This window comes from Enoplosus armatus, chromosome 13 (genome assembly GCF_043641665.1).
Source record: "Enoplosus armatus isolate fEnoArm2 chromosome 13, fEnoArm2.hap1, whole genome shotgun sequence".
NCBI classification, from domain to species: Eukaryota; Metazoa; Chordata; class Actinopteri; order Centrarchiformes; family Enoplosidae; genus Enoplosus; species Enoplosus armatus.
In genome coordinates this window covers 115078-137106 of record NC_092192.1, presented here as the reverse complement: position 1 = coordinate 137106, position 22029 = coordinate 115078, and the positions used below count along the sequence as shown (strand labels likewise).

Here is a 22029-nt window from a genome sequence, read left to right as displayed (position 1 = left end):
CCACCACCGAGTCAAAGAAGGTCTTCAGGAGTGCCCCCTGCACACCAAAAGACCTGAGTCTCCTGAGCAGGTAGAGTCTGCTCTGGCCCTTCTTGTACAGTGCCGTTGTGTTGTCAGTCCAGTCCAGTTTATTGTTTAGGTGAACACCCAGGTACTTGTAAGATTTCACCATCTTGATATCCATTCGCTGGATGTTCACTGGTGTGGGAGGGGTGTGTTTGCACCTGCTGTCATAAATCACAGTTTAATGTCTGTGAGTCTGAATCATCTTTTCACTTCAGTTTTATTGATAAAGCTCCAAATCATAACAGACATGATCTCAGGGAGTGGGTCTAGACCGTCCTCTAATCTAAAGTTTCTTCCTGTATTTTAAATAAAGTTGTGTTTAGTATCTCAATCTGGATATTATCGTCTGCTGCCTCTCATTTATCAGGCTTTTCTTTGACTTCTATAATTAATGAATTATATCAATTGAAATGATGATGATAATGAAATATATCTTCTGCTGCCTTTAACTTAATTACACTTTTCATCTGTCTCCTTTTAATTCCAAATTAAATCATGTTTTATCGTCACTTACATAGACATACACAACATGTAGTGACATTCTTTCTGCTGCTGTCCATAGAAACATCTTTGAATTTCTATCTAAATATCTGCTGAACAAACCGCTCTCAGGTCTCTTCAGTTTTACTTCCACAAAGCTAACAGCGTGTGTGTGTGTGTTGTAAACTGATCAACTGTCACTGAGAACCTGAGCCTGAACCATGACGTCTGATTTTTTAAGAACTGTATTTCTGCAGACCCAAACACCACACACATAATCTAATGTCTATAATCCAATATTGATCTAATTCATCTGATATATAGTGTACAAAAGCCCCTTTGCGTGCTCCCAGACAAACGTCCGGAAATGTGCATTGCCAGCACCCGCTTCAGGACAGACAGCTCAGCAGGGACAATTTACCCTTTAACTCCTTCTTGATTTGTGTGCATGAGTGAATACGATGAGAATCTGTTCACATGCATACCTTTGTATAGTTTCCAGTTTGTGTTTGTAGGTTATGTTAAATTTATACATTTGGAAGACTTGGGTTTATTCTTCCTTTGTTCATTTTCAGAACCACACACATGTTGTAACCTCCCTGAAATAAAATTATCTCTCAGAGACGATCCTCTGGCCGGAATAATTTCTCCCATAGTAACTCAAACCAGTGTGTCCCCGAGGTCCCCTTCCTCACATACAGTAATATACTGTATATTACAGATAAACTCCAAACGGTCTTCTCACTTTCAACCAGATCTCTTCAGTAACTTTCTGTTTGTGAGCAGCTCTTGTTATTCCTTCACGAGGACATTCTTGTAGTTTTTGTCAGTGTAATGCTTCCAGGTGTGTTACTGACCCCCACAGGAACAATGGAACAAAGGTGTCTATACTGAAAATAAAAGTCTGAGTGTTTTTGTGAATGGAGTTTGGTGTGTTGTGACGTTTGATGTTGTGTTTGTCTTCCTGCTCTCTGCTTCCGGTACGTTTACCAAATATTTAACTTTTTTCTAAAAACAAAAAAAATGCATTTTAAACATAAACATATCCATGTAATAACCTCCTCAACACATACTAATTTCATGTAATATCGTCCAAATGAATGGATCTGATGTCTAGAAAAGAGAGCAGAGTGAGACCTCTCTCTGCTGTGGTGTAATAACATAGCTGTACTCCCATTTAGTCCCGCCCCCGGAAACGGAATTCTATCTGCGCGCGGGATTGAATTTAAGAAGGAGCGCGCGTCTCACGGTCAGTCAGTCAGTGAGTTTCCCTCTGCGCGGAGAACAAACAAACAAACAAACAAACAAACAAACAAACAAACAAACGGAAGGATAAAGAATCGTGAGGAGATTGTTTTAAACATGGCGACTCCACCGAAGAGACCGTGCCGTCTTCCCGCCAGTCCGCAGCTGAACGGCAGTTTCTCCTGCAGACTGAAGAAGATCTCCATAGAAGGAAACATCGGTGAGTTCTGAAACCGAACCGGACTGATCACCGGCGGGGTGATTATTGATCTCTGATCTCTGATCTTAAAGCTGTTGAACTGTTCTGTGTTCTCCCGGTGAGTTCAAGTCGGTCCGTCTCCACGGAGTTGATTGGCGCCAAACGAAACCCATCAGATTAACGGATCACAAAATACCAATATGAATGTGAATCTATTACTTCCGGTCTGGGTGTTTTCTTCATTTGAAGATAAAGTATTCAGATTTGTAGTAATATCTGTAGAAAATATGTAGAAAAAGTCCTGCATAGTATTACTGAAGTAAAAGTACATAAGTATTCTTAGCTAAATATACTTTAAGAATCAAAAGTAAAAGTACTCGTTATGTAGTAGAATGGACCTTGTCAGTTGTATTATTGCGTATTATATGGGTATAGGGTGAAATGTGGTATTTGTTGTTGTTTAACTACTTGATATACTGTTTACTAGTTTAAAGTGTAACAGTACTTACACACATACATATTTTATTATATGATTGTTGTAATGCAGTAAAAAGTGCAATATCTCCCTCTGAAATGTAGTGGAGTATAAAGTATCATAAAATGGAAATACTTAAGTAAAGTACAAGTACCTTAAAACTATTCAAGAACAATATAGGGTTGGGCAGGTGTAAATGTTCTCAAACCGGTTTGATATGAAGCCAAATGCCAGACCGGTCTACTCTATCTACCTGTCTGCCCCTCAGCTGCAGGAAAGTCCACCTTGGTGCGGCTCCTTAAGGGGGCGGCGGATGACTGGGAGGTGATTCCTGAACCCATCGGGAAATGGTGCAACGTCCAGAACGACAGCCCCGACATTTACCAGGTGAGCATACAGCACCTGAACACAACACATGGTACAATGACAGGTCATGTCCTTTGTACCACGATTTATACTTTCACACCGTAGAGTACTACAGAGATGTCACATGTGTACTTAGTTACTACAGGGATATCCCATGTGTACTCACAGTTATACCTGTCTGTTTACCTGCCTGCGCACCTGTGTGTTTGCAGGAGTTGAGTTCCTCTCAGAAGAGTGGAGGAAACCTGCTGCAGATGTTGTACGATAAACCGAGCCGCTGGTCGTACACCTTCCAGGTAACTACACCTGACCCCGCCCACTCAGGCGGTGATTAGGTGCAGCAGGTGGAGCTGCTTCACTGAAACTAACCATTTACCTGTCTGTCTCTCTGCCTGTCTGTCTGTAGAGTTATGCGAGTCTTAGTAGAGTTCGCTCTCAGCTTCAGTCTCCATCAGTCAAACTTCAGCAGGCTGAAAACCCCGTTCAGTTCTATGAGCGCTCCGTCTACTCGGACAGGTAACTGCACCTGAGACATGTGGCTGCACACACACACACCTGAGACAGGGTACTGCAGTAACCTTGTGTACTGTGTGTACAGGTACGTGTTTGCGTCCAACCTGTTTGAGAGCGGTAACCTGACAGAAACAGAGTGGAGTATTTATCAGGACTGGCACACCTGGTTACTGAACCAGTTTGAACCCGACATCGCCCTTGACGCCATCATCTACCTGAGAGCTCAGCCACAGGTAATACTACTGCTACTAGTACTGTTACTACTGCCACTGCTGCTGCTACTACTACTGCAGTACACCTGTCCATCATCTACCTGAGGGCTCAGCCACAGGTACTGCTGCTACTACTGAATAGTAGTGCTGCCTTCATGTTCTCGTGCTTCTCTCTGTGTATTTCAGCGCTGCCTTCAGGCTCACTCTGGCTGTATTCCAACCGCCTACTATACCAGCAGTACGTACTGATTCGGCCAAAATGTAGCATGTAGTATGCAGTATGCAAACGAAAGCAACATATGCAGTATGTCAAAAACACCCGGCTGTTGTACTGAAAGTCTCCAATCTGCATCGGACCGTCTACCTCGCATACTGTGTCCCACAATGCAAAGCAATGGCTTTGGTTTGTCATTAACGTTACGTAAACTTTCACTTATTTCACCTCAGCAGATCAAAATCTGTTTCTGAACAAATAAAAAACATAGTTACTGAATCTTCACTCAGATCAGATCCACAAGGCCTCATTTAAAGGTTTGTTCAGACTTTCATCAGGCAGGGGGGGCAGAATACCTGCAGGATTATTACTGAGCCTGGCTGGCACACTGCACAGTTTCATACTGCATACTGAGAAGAAAAGCAGTATGCTGTATGAACTGCATACTGCATTTGTTGGTAGTATGTAGTAGGCAGTTTTGAATACAGCCAGTGTTTCTCTGTATTTTTTAGTGCTGCCTTCAGGCTCACAGTGTTTTTTTTCAGTGCTGTATGCAGCGTTTGCTCCACCGGGGCAGGGAGGAGGAAGAGGGGATTCCTCTGGAGTATCTCGAACAGCTTCACTTCAAACATGAAGCCTGGCTCTTCCACAGGAACCTCAGGTAACAACACCACTGAGCACGCTCACAACACAGCACAGGAACATCTTTGATTTAAAGCAATCTGGTTTTTATCCGTGGTGTGTTCAGGGTCAGGGTGAAGAAAACAGACATCACATTTGTCTGTCTGTGTTCAGGTTGGACTTTGAGTACCTGAATGATCTTCCTGTTCTCATTCTGGACGTCAACGATGACTTCAAGAATGATTGCATCAAACAAGAAGTCATCATCGACAAGGTTCAGTTTGATTTCACTTTACTTTTTTTTTCTACTGAGTTCTACTCTGTTCTTGAGTTTATCTGATCTGGAGTCTGTTTTCTCCTGCAGGTCAGAGAGTTTCTCACCACGCTGTAGAACTTCATCCACCAATCACAGGCCGTGACGTAAGCAGCAGGCTCGTCTGATTGGATGAGCCAGTTACACCTTAAAAATGTTTCTGTGGTTGAAATTTATTTTTTGTGTTTTAACTCGACTCGTCTGAGTTTTAGTCTTTTACCTCACTTCATGTAAATTTTTATTTTATATTTGTGTAGCTTAGCAGATGTTTTCTGCAGCAGCTCCAACAGTCATTGAGTCAGTGAAGGCATTGTGTGTGTGTGTGTGTGTGTGTGTGTGTGTGTGTGTGTGTGTGTGTGTGTATAAACACTATGTATTTACTTGAATTAGTTATATTTATGCTTCAGTCTGAATCAGCTCCTCTCCTCAGAGGTTAAAAACTTGGTGCTTGTTTTGTCCTGACAGTTGTCAATGAACACACCACAATGCCTTTAAGGCCAAACAGTTAGATATTTTTCTCAGCTGGTTTCTCTGTAAATCTGTTTTTAATAAAAAAAAATTCAGACTGACTGTGTTTGAAATGTTTGATTTAAAATCATCTCCTGAGATCTTTTAAAAAATGTTTTTCTAAACTATGTTTTTGGGCTGATCTGGAACCTTAGTTCATTTTGTTGGCATCATCAGCGGGCACAGACCAAAAGGCCTCTGGACTCTACGACCAAATGGAGCAACTGACGCGTCTACCTTATTGATCCCCGGGGGGAAATTATACTGAACGTTTATGTACAAAACATTTGTGAAACTACATTTTAGTCTTTTTATGTCAGTTTTTGTGTTTCAGTGTGATATTAATCATGTTTGTTCTATCTACTTCAGTATTACTGCAAAATAATATATAGTATACTTTAGTAATACAAATATATAGTATACTGTATACCATATACAGTAATACTAAATCTGATGACTTAAATACTTTTTGTGCAAATAATATTTGGTAAAAACCACAGTGGAGTTTTGTGTGCAGTTTGAAGTATTTTCTTTTTGCAAAACGAACAATAAGAATAAAATGTTAAAGGGTAAAAACAATTCAGTTAAACATATTAAACAAACAGTACATTTCATTTTTAGTTTAAATCAGAGACCTGCTGTGATGTCACACACTGACAGCCAATCAGTGATTAGTCTACAGACTGTTAAAGAGGCTCACAGCAGGTCACAGTAGAGGACCTTTGTGCCAATATGCTAACATGCTAACAGCAGCTGACAATTAGAATCAGAAATACTTTGTCGAGTCTGTTGGAGTCCGCCATGCTCAGCCTCATACAATGATTGTAGAGTTTAACTTTATTTTGTTAATGTTCAACATTTAAAGTCTGTCACTCTGTTCATCATGACTCAGCATGATGTTTGAATTGCAGTCACACACACTCACACACACGTTGAGTCATCATGAACACACTTCATCAGTCATTATAAATAAAAATGTGTAAACATGTTTAGAAGAGTGTCCCAGTTCACCTTCAGCAACCAAGACAAACATGCTTAGAATATGATTTCCAAGAAAATTAAAGATGACATTGTGTGCTCTTATTTTAAAATGTGATCAGAGACAACATGACTTTATTAAAATATAATGTTTGTTTTATTTGACGTTTTAAGGGTCCACTTCTCTTTCTCTGAACACGAGCCAACCAGCCTCTCTTTGACTCTTTGACCATTAAGTCAAATGACAAAACAAGGCATGCTTAAATGCCCCCCCCCCCCCAAACAAAGTAGATCTTTGACTTGATTTTATTTGATTCTAACATAAAACAACACAAAACAAACAAAAAAGGAAGTGGTGGTTTGTGTGTTAAAAAACGATCTTTTTTTTTAATCTCAAACAGAAACATGAAATTCTTCAACTTGAAACATCGAAACTACAGAATCTGGAGATATGAGATTTCCCCTGCAGAGTGGAGATAAGAGGTTTAATGAGTGGCAGGAGAGACATGTGTACAAAGTGACCTTTGACCTCTGCAGGGTCACACTGTCCATGAATGTTTCATCTGTAGCAGGTAAATAAATATCTATTGACACACTGATCGGAGTCACCCGGCCTGCTGCTAACACACACACACACACACACACACACACACACACACACACCTGAGTCTAAACAAATTTTAATGTGTTTAAATGTTTATTTTATGTTGTATGTTTAGTTTATATAAAACATATAGTCTAATATAAAACACATGAGCATAAACTGTATAAAAGATCTTAATGTAATGACTCATGTCTCTGTGTTCAGCTGCGTCCTCATCATGTCGTCTGGATTTAAAACCTGCTGATACGTTTGTTGATTGAAACTCAGTCGGATGAATTCCAGGAGAGAAAAACTTCAGAGACTCAGCGAGAAGCGAGGAAACGAAAACAAACTGAGAGGACGACTTTTTAGCAAGTCACAAACCTCTGCAGGAGGAGGTCTGGAAAGGTCTGGAGGAGGTTTAGGAGAGTTTGTGAAAGTTTTGAACAGTTCAATTTCAACATTTCCTGTTGTTGCTTTCCAGTGAACTCTATGAGGCTTTTATTGTGAAATAGTGACAGGAAGTCCAGAGTGACAGTCAGCATCTTCAGTCAGTTTGATTAGAAGTTAGTTTAACTGAAGCTGATATAAAAACTGATATATCTCAATTATTTAATGATTTTTTATTTTCATTATAATTTCACTTAGTTTTAAACTTTATTTAAAACTGACAAAGAGGCTGATTGATTAATCTGCCAATTATTGTCTCAATGAAGTGATTAATCATTTGATCTATAAAATGTCAAACAAAGTGAAACCTTTTCATCATAATTTCTTGACTTACTTATAAAATATTAGTCATAGTTATACTAACATTCACACTTGAGAAGCTGAAACCAGAGAATCTTTGGATGTATTACTTTGAAAAATGACTTAAATGATTATTTGAGTATTGTTTCTGATTAATTTTCTGTTGATCAATTAATTAATTAGTTAATTGACTAATAATTTCTGCTCTGCTTACTTTCAACCTCTCAGATGTTTGTGTAAAAAACATTAAGATCATATTAATTCAGCAGGAAGAATCACGTGTTCACGTCAGTCAAAATATTGATTGATTTATTGATTTATTGACCTTTGAAAACAGACTGAAGCTTTTCTTCCTCCTCCTCCTCATCAGAGAGAGAGATTAAGCTCAGCCATTAACTGAAAAACAAATGATTGTTAAGCCAAGAAAAACAGAGAGAGAGAAGGTCAGTTATGTTACAAGGGTCTCTCGACCACTAAACAGACAAAAAGAAGACAGGAGAGAGAGTGAGACAAAGAGAGAGAGACTGTCAGAAAGACAGATGGAGAGAGAAAGAAAGAGTTGGTGCTGACTTTTCTTTTCTTCTTAGAGTCACTTAATGTTCAGTCGTCTATTTTCTGCTGCTCCACACTTCTCTCTCTCTCCACCCTTCTGTCCACTCCTCCACCCGTCTCTCCACCCGTCTCTCTCTCCAGCCCTCCAGTCGTCCCTCAGCCTGCAGACTGTAAGTATGTTTTCACTGATTTCAAGAGAAAATCCTCTTTTCATTCTGTTTTCATTCAGATGCAGCCACAGTAATCCTTTAAGAACTCTCACCAGACTCCATACAAATATTTCACCTTTTTAGAGTTCACTGTAAAACCACTGCTGGAACACTCCTGTTGTGTCATGGAGTGTTACAATGGGTACTACAAATATACGATAATGTTTTATGAAGGACTGACACACCAGAACACGCAGTGAAATGACTGAGGTTTGGAATAGTTTGGAGAAGGTTTGGATAGTTTTGGAGAACTTTGAGCCGAACATTCAAACACATTTCTGGAGTTTTCAAATTGAGTCCACATTTTAAAAAGAAATATTAAAACTAATTTAATTCTTTTTATTCATTTGTTTTGTTCGCAGGTTCATTTTGATGGAACTGAAATCCTGAAAACACGAGACATCTGTTTCTGTTGTTATTGTGATTATTATTAAATGAACACCTGCGTTGGGGGAGGAGCTAAAAACATGAACAATCAGTTTTAGAAAATAAAATTGTTTAAATTTGGAACCAAACATATCAAACGACGTAAAATTAAAGAAATCAGGTTCAGACTGAAGAGATGGGATTCGCTGAGCTGCTGGAGGAGGTGAGTCACTGTTTACTGAACTTTACTTTATATAGCATTTTTATCCAAAGCGCTTTAACATTCAACATGTGTTTCCTGTCCCCGCGGTTGCCATGATGAGGTGGGTGGGTTCGGCAGGTACCAGTGGCTCCATGTGACTCTGATCAGTTTACCTGGTTTGATGATGGCGGGTCAGAACCTGCTGAACAACTTTGTCTCAGGAATCCCTGCCCACCACTGCAGCCTGCCAGCCAATTACAGCCTATACAACCTGTCGCACCACCAGGTAACCTGTCTGTCACAGTTCATTACTGTGATGGGTGGATGTGAATGGTTCGGTTGGTTGGATGAATATGACTGATTGTTTCAGGTGGATGAGAGGCAGCTGCTGAAAGCTTTCATTCCTATGGACTCTTCAGGAAATAGAATGGACCGCTGCAGGAGGTAAAAGTACTTTTTAAAAATGTCCTCTTTGCGTTGCATTATATTGATGAATGCATTCCCTCTGACATCACGTCCTATTCCACCTGTTATTGTTGTTATTCAGATATGTCGAACCTCAGTGGCAGCTGTTAGCCGCTAACAGCTCAGCTAATGTTAGCCAGCTGCAGACGGAAGGATGTTTGGATGGATGGACGTTCGACCACTCCGAGTTCCTCGCCACCACCGTCTCGGAGGTAATGAGAAGAAACCTGCTCACTGATATTCATCAGCAGTGAGGTTAGTGAATATTAATGAGCTTAATGAGGTGATAGTTGTAGTTATAGTGCTCATTTAGGATGTTGTAGTGGTCCTTTAGGAGATTGTAGTGGTCCTTTGGGAAGTTGTAATGATCCTGTATGAGGTTCTAGTGGTCATTTAGGTGGTTTTAGTAATCCTTTAGCAAGTTGTAGTGATCTTTTAGGCGCTTATAGTGGTCATTCAGGTGGCTGTAGTGATCCTTTATCAGAATCAGAATCAGAATCAGATTTAGGAGGGTCTAGTGGTCATTTAGGAGGCTGTAGTGGTCCCTGAGGAGGTTGAAATGATCCCTTGGGAGGGTCTTGTGGTCATTGAGGAGGTTGTAATGATCCATAATTATCAACCCTTTAAAAATAGAATATAAAATAAAATAGAATGCTTACAGGTGTAATACAGGTACAGATGATGCTGTTACACCCATGGAGCATTTTATATCTAAGCACTTAGAGAATTCTGCTTCTTAATAGTTTAATTAAGAAGGACAGCAAGTATTATTTAGAAAGATTTGAAGCATTGTGTGAAGATAACCACCTGGCCTTGAATGTTAAAAAGACAGAGGAGATGGTGTTTGACCCTAGAGGAGTTGGTGACAACAGGCCTGTGGTCATCCACAATGAAACTATCTCGCAGGTCTCCTCGTACACCCTACCATAGTCTTTTCATTGGTAACTCACTGACACATTGATGGTCTCTGTAGCAGACTTCAAAATCTATACATCTTGTGGCGACTCACAGTGTTGACCAGAAGTTTATAGTAGTCTTTTATCATGTGGCCTTTGAGAGCCTAATTACATACATCAGCACAGCTTGGTTTGGTAACCTCTCTTTGCAATTGAAGTCCAAACTAGTCAGATTCATGCAGACTAAGAGAATGGGTGGAAGACAGCATCCATCTCTGCAGTCTATGTATGAATGGGCTGTTCTAAGGCAAGCCAACAAGATACCAATAATAACCAACCACAATGTCAATTTATCAGAATCAGAATCAGAAATACTTTATTGATCCCCGGGGGGAAATTGTACAGTACCGGTGCTCCCATTCAAGAGTAGAAAGTAGCATAATTTAGAGCTAAAAGTATGTACAAAATATAAGAATAAAAAATAGAAAATAAAAAATATACACATTTACAGTATTTAAGTGGAAAATAAGTAAAAAATATATACAATAACAATGTATATGTATATATATATATATGTATGTATGTATTGCACTGTTGTGTATGACTATATATGTATTGCACTTAAACATTTAAGAATAAATAGTGAGGTAGTGTATGAACAGGTGAAGTAGGTCCAGATTTCCAGTCTCTTCCTGAGTGTCTGACACTCAGAGGGAGGAGTTGAACAATTTGATGGCCACAGGCAGGAATGATTTCCTGTGGCGCTCTGTTGTACATTTGGGAGGAATGAGTCTCCCACTGAAGGTGCTCTTGTGTCCGACCAGTATGTCATGGAGAGGATGTGAAACATTGTCCAAGATGCCCCGCAGCTTAGACAGCATCCTCCTCTCTGACACCACCGCCAATTTACTAGATTTAAAAACTGTTTTATCCCTACTTCAACAAAAATCTTAAATGGTGGAAGGTCAAACAAGGAGGAAATCGATATGGAAACCAGCACAGCACAAGTTTAACTTATTTATTGATATTTGTACATAGGTTTCATCTATTTAACATCAGTGTATGTTTTTACTGTATATGCTATATCCTTCAGGAGGTTGTTCTTCAGAAGGTTGTAGTGATTCTTCAGGATGTTGTAGTGATTCTTCAGAAGGTTGTAGTGATTCTTCAGGAGGTTGTAGTCATTCTTCAGGAGGTTGTAGTCGTCCTTCATGATGTTGTAGTCTTCCTTCAGGAGGTTGTAGAGATTCTTCAGGAGGTTGTATTTGTCTTTCAGGAGGTTGTAGTGATTCTTCAGGAGGTTGTAGTCATCTTTCAGGATGTTGTAGTCATTCTTCAGGAGGTTGTAGTCATCCTTCAGGAGGTTGTAGTCGTCTTTCAGGAGGTTGTAGTCATCCTTCAGGAGGTTGTAGAGATTCTTCAGGAGGTTGTAGTCATCCTTCACGAGGTTGTAGAGATTCTTCAGGGGGTTGTAGTCATCCTTCACAAGGTTGTAGTCGTCCTTCAGGAGGTTGTAGAGATTCTTCAGGAGGTTGTAGTTGTCCTTCAGGAGGTTGTAGTGATTGAACTTACATTCATCACACTGTCTCTCTATCGGTCTGTCTCTCTCTCAGTGGGAGCTGGTTTGTTCCCTGCGTCCTCTGAAACAAATGATTCAGACCATCTATATGGGCGGAGTTTTAACAGGAGCCATCATCTATGGCGGCCTATCAGACAGGTGAGACTCACCTGTTCAGACTCTATGGAGTGATGTTTTCATGAATGTGACCCATGTTTTTGTTACATCTTCTCTGTTTGTTGCAGTTTGTGCCTGTTGTAGGTGTGCACTAAAATCAAACCAACCAGAATCTTTCCCTCTGTCCCCCTCTCTCTCTCAGGTTTGGGAGGCGGTCTGTTCTTATTTGGTCGTACCTGCAGCTGGGTGTGCTCGGTTGTAGCTCTGCCCTCTCGCCTTCATACACTGCCTACTGCGTTTTTAGGTTTCTGAGCGGGATGGCGGTGTCCGGAGTCATCCTGAACGGAGTCTCACTGAGTACCTTGCTACCTGTCTGTCTGTCTGTCTGTCTGTCTACCTATTCACCAGTCTGTCATCCTGTCTGTCTGTCTGTCTGTCTGTCATAAACTGCAGGTTCAGTCTTTAATGTCTTGATTTATTGATTCTGTGGAAACAAAGTGATGACATGTCCTTCAGAGGTTGATCAACGTGTCTGCCGACCTATGTGCCTGTCTCCAGAAGTGGAGTGGATCCCGACCAAAGAGAGGACGTTAGTGGGCACACTCACCTCCTTCTTCTTCACCTTTGGTCAGATGATCCTGGCAGGGCTCGCCTATTGGCTGAGGGACTGGAGGAAGCTGCAGGTGGTCATCTGTGCCCCCCAGTTCCTGTTCTTTGCCTACAGCTGGTCAGTGTAGACTTTCAAAATATATGTCTCTAATCCTTCTGCTCACTGATTGGTCAGATGGTTCTCAGTCTGCTCTCTGACTAGTCAGGTGATTCTAATCTTTATGCTCTCTGAATGGTCAGGTGGTTCTGATCTTTCTGCTCTGTGATTGGTCAGGTGGTACTCTGAGTCAGCTCGTTGGTTGGTTCTGAACCGTCGGTCAGAGGAGGCATTAAAGAGTCTTCACAGAGTTGCTCGAATCAATGGAAAATCAGAGATAATCGACAAGTTAACACTGGAGGTAACCTGTCTGTCGGTCACATATATAAAGATGTATAATATCCAATCTGAAGCTGAGATCAGTACCATGTGACCTGCAGGTTCTGCACTCTCACATGAATAAGGAGATTGAGTCGAGTCGTTCGTCATTCACAGCCTACGACCTGCTGAGGACCAGAGGGATGAGACGGATCTCCATCTGTCTGATCGCGGTCTGGTCAGAAATCACACCTGCTTTACCTTTACTTTACCTGTGTTCATTCACCTTTATTTATTCACATGTATCTATTTATTTATTAATATATTCTGTGACAACAAATTAGGTTCAATCCAAACACAGAGGCACACCTCTGTCCAACTGTCCCTTGTCCACCTGGCCCTGTCTACCTGCCCCCTGTCCACGTGGCCCTGTCTACCTGCCCCCTGTCCACCTGGCCCTGTCTACCTGTCCACCTGCCCCCTGTCCACGTGGCCTTGTCTACCTGCCCCCTGTCCACCTGGCCATGTCTACCTGTCCACCTGCCCCCTATCCACGTGGCCCTGTCCACCTGCCCCCTGTCCACTGGTCCACTTGGCCCTGTCTACCTGTCCACCTGCCCCCTGTCCACCTGTCTTGCTGTCCTCCTGTCCACGTGTCTACCTTTCCACCTGTCTATCAGCAGTCTGTCTTCTTCTGCAGGTTCTCTACCAGTTTTGCCTACTACGGTTTGGCGATGGACCTGCAGAAGTTCGGGGTGAGTCACCTGATGTACACCTCACTCACCTGATAGCTGAGGTTCAGATCCTATGGGATCAAAGGTAGAGATGGGAAAGGTTACCGTGGTTATGAATTTTAAGTGTTTGTAATGTGGAGTGAAACTGTCAGCCTGGAAGAATAGTCACCTGTTTACCTGTACAGCTGTTGAACTACAGTGGGGTCCAAAAGTCTGAGACCACTAGTCAAGATACTTGTATTTTGAATTTGTTTGAATGTAATACCATTTCTTTCATGACAAATGATAATATCAGCTTAACAATTTGAGTTAAAAGTTGAATCTTGTGTACAGGAAGTTCAGAGAATCTTATTATTTGGTATGTCCCCCTTTTGCTTTAATGACAGCATGCAGCTGGTATGGACTCCACAAGTTTGTGATGTCACAGAAGGCTTGGCTTTCTGAGTCTTCAAGCGCCCCCATACATAGTTCACTGGGGTTGAGGTCAGGTGACTGTGGAGGAAAGTTCATGACAGTCAGGACCAAGGACGTCTTTGGTCTTCAAGTAGTTCTTGCAAAGCTTTGAGGTGTGTTTGGGATCCTTATCCTGCTGCAGTATGAATCCCTCTCCAGAGGGACCAGAGGGTACAGCATGTCTCTGAAGAATGGAGTGGTGCTTCTCCTTGGTCAGGGTGTAGTCGATTCACTGCAGGGGTCCAACTCCAGAGTAGGCAAAACCCCACAGACTTTCCAGACTATTCCCACCACCATGTTTCACTGTTGGTTTGATCCACTGCGGTATCATTCTCTCTCCTGCTCGTCTCCTTACATACACCCTTCTGTTACTGCCAGAAATTTCTTAACTTGGATTCATCAGTAAATAGGACTTCTTCATCCACAGTAAAATGCTGCTATTTCTTAACCTTTAGTCTGGCCATGATTTGACTCTGAGAAAGCCCCTCTTTGTTCAGAATAACACTTTGACACTTTCACTTAGTTCTGATGCCATGTTTCCCACTATCACAATGCTGCTTAGTGAGCAATGACCTGCTGGAAACTTGAGGCGCAGGGGGTTTTAACCCGTCCTTTCCTCCTATTGGCTGTTGGTTGTTCCAGGTGAGTATCTACCTGATGCAGATCATCTTTGGAGCTGTTGATTTTCCTGCCAAACTGTTGGCTGTGGGCATGCTCAGTTACCTGGGGAGGAGAGTCTCTCAAGCGACCTGTCTCTTCCTGTCGGCCATCATCATCTTCGCCAACATCTTTGTCCCCACAGGTAACGAACCCTCACACACACTAATACACATTAATAAACAATAACGCACACTAATACACACACTGGTGACAAACTCACACACACTCTGATGCACACTGACACACACACACTAATACACATTAATAAACAATAATACACACTAATACACACACTGGTAACAAACTCACACACACTCTGATACACACTGATACACACTAATACACATTAATAAACAACACACACTAATACACACACTTGTAACAAACCCTCACACACTCTGATACACACTGACACACACTAATACACATTAATAAACAATAATACACACTAATACACATACTGGTAAACTCACAAACACTCTGATACACACTAATACACATGAATAAACAATAACACACACTAATACACACACTGGTGACAAACTCACACACACTCTGATGCACACTGACACACACACTAATACACATTAATAAACAATAATACACACTAATACACACACTGGTAACAAACTCACACACACTCTGATACACACTGATACACACTAATACACATTAATAAACAATAACACACACTAATACACACACTGGTAACAAACTCACACACACTCTGATACACACTGACACACACTAATACACATTAATAAACAATAATACACACTAATACACACACTGGTAACAAACACACACACACACACAGTCTGATACACGCTGATACACACTAATACACACACAGGTAACAAACCCTCACACACTCTGATACACACTGATACACACAGGTAACAAACACAAACACACACACACACACACACACACACACACACACTCTGATACACACTGATACACACTAATACACATTAATAAACAATAATACACACTAATACACACACAGTTAACAAACTCACACACACTCTGATACACACTTATACACAGGAAACAAACAGACACACAGTCTGACACACACTAATACACAATAACACACAATAATACACAGTAATACACACACAGGTAACAAACCCTCACACACTCTGATACACACTGATACACACTAATACACACACAGGTAACAAACACACACACACACTCTGATACACACTGATACACACTAATACACATTAATAAACAATAAGACATACTAATACACACACAGGTAACAAACACACACACACTCTGATACACACTGATACACACTAATACACATTAATAAACAATAAGACATACTAATACACACACAGGTAACAAACCCTCACACATTCTGATACACACTGATACACACTAATACACGTTAATAAACAATAATACACACTAATACACACACAGGTAACAAACCCTCACACACACTCTGATACACACTGATTCACGCTAATACACATTAATAAACAATAATACATACTAATACACACACAGGTAATAAACCCTCACATACACTCTGATACACACTGATACACACTAGTACACACACACACGTAACAAACCCTCACCCACTCTGATACACACTGATACACACTAATACACACACAGGTAACAAACCCTCACACACACTCTGATACACACTGGTACACACTAATACACACACAGGTAACAAACCCTCACATACACTCTGATACACACTGATACACACTAATACACACACAGGTAACAAACCCTCACCCACTCTGATACACACTGGTACACACTAATACGCACACAGGTAACAAACACACACACACTCTGATACACACTGACACACACACTAATACACATTAATAAACAATAATACACACTAATACACATACAGGTAACAAACCCTCACACACACTCTGATACACACTAATACACACACAGGTAACAAACACACACACAGTCTGATACACACTAATACACAATAACGCACACTAATACACAATAATACATACTAATACACACACTAATACACAATAATACATACTAATACACAATGATATATACTAATACACACACATGTTCGCACTTCTATACTTATAAGGACCCTCACCATGTTTAACATTTGTAGCTCCGGTGAAAGCCTGAACTCACACCTCTGAACTGCACCTGGAGTTTCAGTCCAGGAGCTGACTGTTTAGTGAGCTGTTGTCTTTCAAAGTTAACCACTTCAAACACCTGCTGCAGCATTTTCTTTTCTGGTCCTAAACATCTAAAAACCAACCGTCATAACCCCCCCCCAGACATGCAGACCATCAGGACCACATTGGCGTGTCTCGGTAAAGGTTTCACCTCGGCCTCCTTCACCACCGTCTACCTGTACACTGGAGAGCTCTACCCCACCATCATCAGGTAAGAGTGCTAGTTCCAATCCCAACAACAGGAACAGGAACTCTGCCCTCGAGCAAGATATGTCAGGGGAGACTGCATTTACATATACATACAATTTCTAAAAATCTGGAACTCTTCAGGTAAAGGGAACATTTGGCATGTTGTGGTATGTGGATGTCCACTCACTGTTGATGGTAAATGTAATCAGAATTCTCCTGCTCCTGGAGCCTTGCCTGCATACAGCAACACACACACACACACACACACACACACACACACACACAACCTGGCGAGTAGCAGAACGGACTTCCATACAACAACAAATCTAACGCTAGTGCTGCAGCATAAAGTTCCAGTTATCTACATTCAACCAACGCTTGTTATTTAGTTTGCTTCAAATGAGGCTCAACGTTCACACCATGTCTCTCAATATTACAACATACGTCTAAATATCGCTCCAGCTTGTGGGAGGAGCATGCTACCCAATAGCTTTACTTTGTTGGCCAAAACATACGTTGGGTGACAAAGATTCTCACTCAGTGGTCATCTGGCCTCTCAGCCCTGCTGGTCTTGGTTGTCTTTTCCAGTTTATCTCGGGATGCTGAAGGTCTGCATCACACCTCTGTCTCTCAGTGAGTTAAACTTTCATGCATAGTAACGCACACACAGGCTCTCTGGGTTGTCGTCGGCAACAGCATCCTGCAACAAAAACTGCTCACGATGAACTTCAATGCTGCAGAATGATTCAGTTTCTGTTGTTGAGTGAAGGCACCACCAGTCACTGTTTGCTCTTGACAGCTCAGGTTGGTCTCCGCCGGCAGCCTCGGCCTGAATATCTGAGTCAGCCAAAACACTGTAAAGTGTTTCCTCGTCCATAACATCGTATGCACACAAATTTTGGGATGCCATTTTTGCTGTCAGCGAGTTTATAAGTGAAGAGATGTTTTGTTTTGACCGTCCGTAGCTTCAAACAATGCTGTAACAAGTACAATCTCTAGTTTGAACTGTGAACTCTCAGTGGAGAGAGCTCGGTGCAGGCAACATGGAGGGAAGCTCAACATTGTTCATTTGCATATACTGATGATATAAAGAAATGATACAAAGCTGTTTGAAAATCGGCAAAGTTCTCCTTTAAATGATTTTAGGCCAAAAGCACTGATGTCTATTCTTTGTTAATATAAAGAGAAAAGTTTATAGTTAACATTTGTTGTTGTTGATCATCTTAAATCCTGCAAACTAACTTTATTTAATAGAGACTTCACTTCACAGTGTGCTACAATCTTATTTATTAGGGCCCGTGCAGGAAAGTCCTGTGAATTGCTCGGATTTTTTTTTCCTCCACTTCAATCAAATTTTTGAGATGTGCTCGAAAACTCAGAAAACTGTAGTGAAAATGTACATCTGATATGAGAACATATACTGTATAACGAAGGTGCCCTTGCGGTTTCACCTAGATGTACCAAATTTGGTAGGCACGTGTATAATGCTGAGACTTAAAAAAAGGAGCCATGCCCTAAACCCAACAGGAAGTCAGCCATTTTGAATTGTTAAATGTTTTTGTGGAACGATGTTGCTGTGGCGTGGCGGCCAAGTCAGCCATTTTGAATTTACTGGACACTTTTAGGGCAGTTCTTGCCATTTACAGGCTCTGTACTTTAAGGAATTCCTTCTCGAGAATTCATCAGATCAACAGATGTCCACTGCCACGCACTCCATGCAGGAAATAACATCTAACTCATGCAAGCAGTGTCCAACAGTCACAGAAATGCAGAGCCGCATCGATCGGCATCCCGCCAGCACCCCCGATGAGCAGGAAGGTGCAAGGGCCTGTTCGGCTTTTCATTCTATGAAAGTACATATATACACATACATATATACTGTACATACTGTATATACATATAAATGTGTATATACATAGACATATAGTACATATACACACATGTTCTGTTGGATTTAAGAGTAAATGTTGGTCTACTTTTGTGGATTAAAGCCAATAGACCACAAATGTGTGATGATGAATTTTAAACCTGCAGTTTAACTTACTAATGTATGCTGTTCTGTGTGACAGAGATCACACATATTTTAATCATGTAACATTTCTGCAGCAGTGAAAGTGGGTCTGAAATAAATGAAGTTAAAACCAAATAACTTATTTTATCCAGCAACACAAAGACTGATATATTCATCTCTTCGGCCTGAAACTTTCCTGATGGGATATTTTCAGGTGGAGAAATTTAAGAGCATTTGTAGAAACACTATTTTAAGACATTTATTGCTGTAGCAATTATCAAAAGTGCTTTACAGGAACAAAATGAAAAAAGAAAAAGAAAAAAGACGTGCAGACACATTTAGCCAAATTGAGATAAGGTTATAAAAATGGTTTCAAAAGATACATTTTTAGAAGCAGTATATAACAGGTTATTCAAATTCCTTTAGATAAAAATAGAGCAGATCTCCTTATAATATTATTACAGAGACCAACAGTTGTGGTTTGACAAGTAGGAGGTAAACCACTTAAGGGCCATCCCAGGTAAACCCACCCAGTACTGGAGTCTATTAATAAGAATATTAATATGAGAGCAGAGCATCATCAGAAATAATTTATTATCCGAATAAGTCTCAGTCCTGTGGCATCATCTGATGTTTTTCATTTATGTGATTGTTTTTGTCTCTGTATTGAAGGTCTCTTTTGAGAATGAGACCCCAGAGAATAATTTATTAATCATGATATATTTTTTAAAATAATTTAATAAGGTAATAATTACTTACCGTCATTTAATGGATGAAGACAAGCTATTTTTTTTTTTACTTTTAAGATGGAAATACATAAGAATTCAAACCAATGATGTGAAAAACACTTCACTCAGTGTCTCTATAGTAACAACATGATATTAAATCTGATAATCTATCAATCTATGAGTGTATCAGTCACATGATGTGTGTGTGTTGTATTTTCAGGCAGACGGGAATGGGCTTCGTCTCCACCATGGCGAGAGTCGGCAGCATGGCAGCCCCTGCCGTCCTCATCTTGGACGAGGTGACATCACCAATCCAAACCTTGTTAACAAATCAAAATATTAAGTTAATTAATTATTTAGTAATTTGTTTTTTTATATTCTTTATTCATATAATCCATGTCATCAATCTAAATGCAATGATGCAGATAAAATAAAAAGTGAGTAAAACATTCATACTCCCTGATACATATACAGGGCCCCATATACAGTACATCCTGATATACACAGGGAACTGTATACTCCCTGATATGTATACAGAGCTGCTGTCGGGTCAAATCTTCTACTGAGGTCCAGCAGCAGCCGTAGAGGTTGAGGAGAGAAATGTTTAATATTTCCTGCAGTCCAGAGCCGCAGCTCCCATCTACCCTTTAATACATATTTAATGTGTGATTCATCTTCTTCTGCTAGTCTGTCTTATTGTCTGTCTATCTGCCTCTGTTTCTCAGCCTGTCTGTCTGTCTGTCTGCCTGTTTGTCTTCCTGTCTGTCTGTCTGCCTGCCTGTCTGTCTGCCTCTGTTTCTCAGCCTGTCTGTCTGTCTGTCTGTCTGTCTGTGCCTGTTTGTCTTCCTGCCTGTCTGTCTGTCTGCCTGCCTGTCTGTCTGTATGTCTGTCTGTCTCTGCCTCTTTGTCTTCCTTCCTGTCTGTCTGTCTGTCTGTCTGCCTGTCTGCTTGTTTGTCTCACATCATGACCAGCTCTTTAACTTTCTTTCTGAACAAACTCAGCTGATTCTCTCTGTAGTTGTACAGACAACAGCAAGTATGTTAGCTAATGCTAACAGTACTGATGGACTACATTTCCCAGGTACTCCCTGCTCTGCCCAGTGTGGTGTATGGGGGGGCGGCGGTGTTGGCCGGCTGCTTTGCCTGCTTCCTGCCGGAGACACTGAACATGCCACTCCCTGACACCATCGAGGATGTGGAAGAGAAATGGTAGGCTAACAGCTAATATTTAGCCTCATTAGCAGTACTGGCTTCATTTGCTACATTAGCTTCATTGGCATTCCCCACTGAAATAATGCTAGACTCACACTAAATTGTGCTCTAACAACTTGCAGCTTTAGTTTCATTAGATTTGTTAGCTTCATTAGCAGCTTTAGTTTCATTAGATGTGTTAGCTTCATTAGCTGTGTTAGCTTTATTAGCAGCAGTAGCTTCATTAGCAGTGTTGCCTTCATCAGCAGCATTCATTAGCATTCCTACTGGTGCTAATGCTAACAAGCTGCATAGCTAGTGACACTGCTGGTCTTGGTTATCACCAACTAAATCAATACGTAATAGATAAATAAATATCAATAACTGAAACTGCCTGTGTGAAGGTCTGGAGTACGCCCAGCCGCCCAACAACAAGAGGGAGTGTCCTTGAAAGAAGGCGGGGTGTCTGAGTGTGGGGGCGTGGTCTCAACAGAAAGCCTGGCCTTAAAAGAGCTGAAGGAAGCAGAAGGGAGCGGACTTAATGCCCTCTGACCAATCAGAAGATGCCAGTCAGAGCCAATGACAGCTAAACTGAAACTCAACTAATCAGATGGCTGGAGTCATTAATGACAAAAAATGAACCAATGAAAATCAAAGAATGATTCAGTGTTTAAGTTTTACAATTGACAATGGCACAATTTATAACATTTAAATATATTTGAATTAAGTTCAAATCAATAAACTTGTTTGACCATAGATGTATTGATGTAAATGAAGCCATGTGATGGGTTATAATGTGCAGAGACACATTTTAAACAGTTTCTGTCATTCATGAAAATAAATCAATAATCAATAACTGTAACACACTAATAAAACTGTGATTAATATCAGATTATTGTTGTTGTCTTTGTTTCAGAGGATAAGAACTGAACTGACGCCAAATAACAACAATAAATATGTGACATCAGACATCATTTGTCTGTCATAACTGAACCAGGTACAGTCACATGACCT

The 22029-nt window shown here is 40.8% G+C and overlaps 2 protein-coding genes across 3 annotated transcripts; both read left to right on the top strand.

Moving 5' to 3' along the window:
* The first annotated feature begins 1827 nt into the window (after positions 1-1827).
* On the top strand, positions 1828-5223 carry LOC139295223 (deoxycytidine kinase 2-like). Of its 2 annotated transcripts, none has more exons than XM_070917365.1 (8): positions 1828-2011; positions 2734-2852; positions 3047-3127; positions 3238-3347; positions 3430-3577; positions 4316-4431; positions 4566-4665; positions 4756-5223. In XM_070917365.1, the coding sequence occupies exons 1-8, from the start codon at positions 1909-1911 to the stop codon at positions 4780-4782; spliced, it is 804 nt and encodes a 267-aa protein (XP_070773466.1). In that variant the 5' UTR covers positions 1828-1908; the 3' UTR covers positions 4783-5223. The 2 variants fall into 2 exon arrangements, with proteins under 2 accessions (XP_070773466.1, XP_070773465.1); XM_070917364.1 differs by having other exon boundaries at positions 3044-3127.
* A 3622-nt stretch (positions 5224-8845) lies between these two features.
* Positions 8846-21567, top strand: oatx (organic anion transporter X). The gene is made up of 15 exons (XM_070917547.1): positions 8846-8872; positions 8973-9137; positions 9222-9295; positions 9399-9528; positions 11826-11929; positions 12090-12244; positions 12446-12614; positions 12771-12894; positions 12974-13089; positions 13552-13606; positions 14681-14840; positions 16999-17107; positions 20045-20123; positions 20906-21033; positions 21420-21567. The coding sequence occupies exons 1-15, from the start codon at positions 8846-8848 to the stop codon at positions 21565-21567; spliced, it is 1743 nt and encodes a 580-aa protein (XP_070773648.1).
* Positions 21568-22029: the final 462 nt, after the last annotated feature.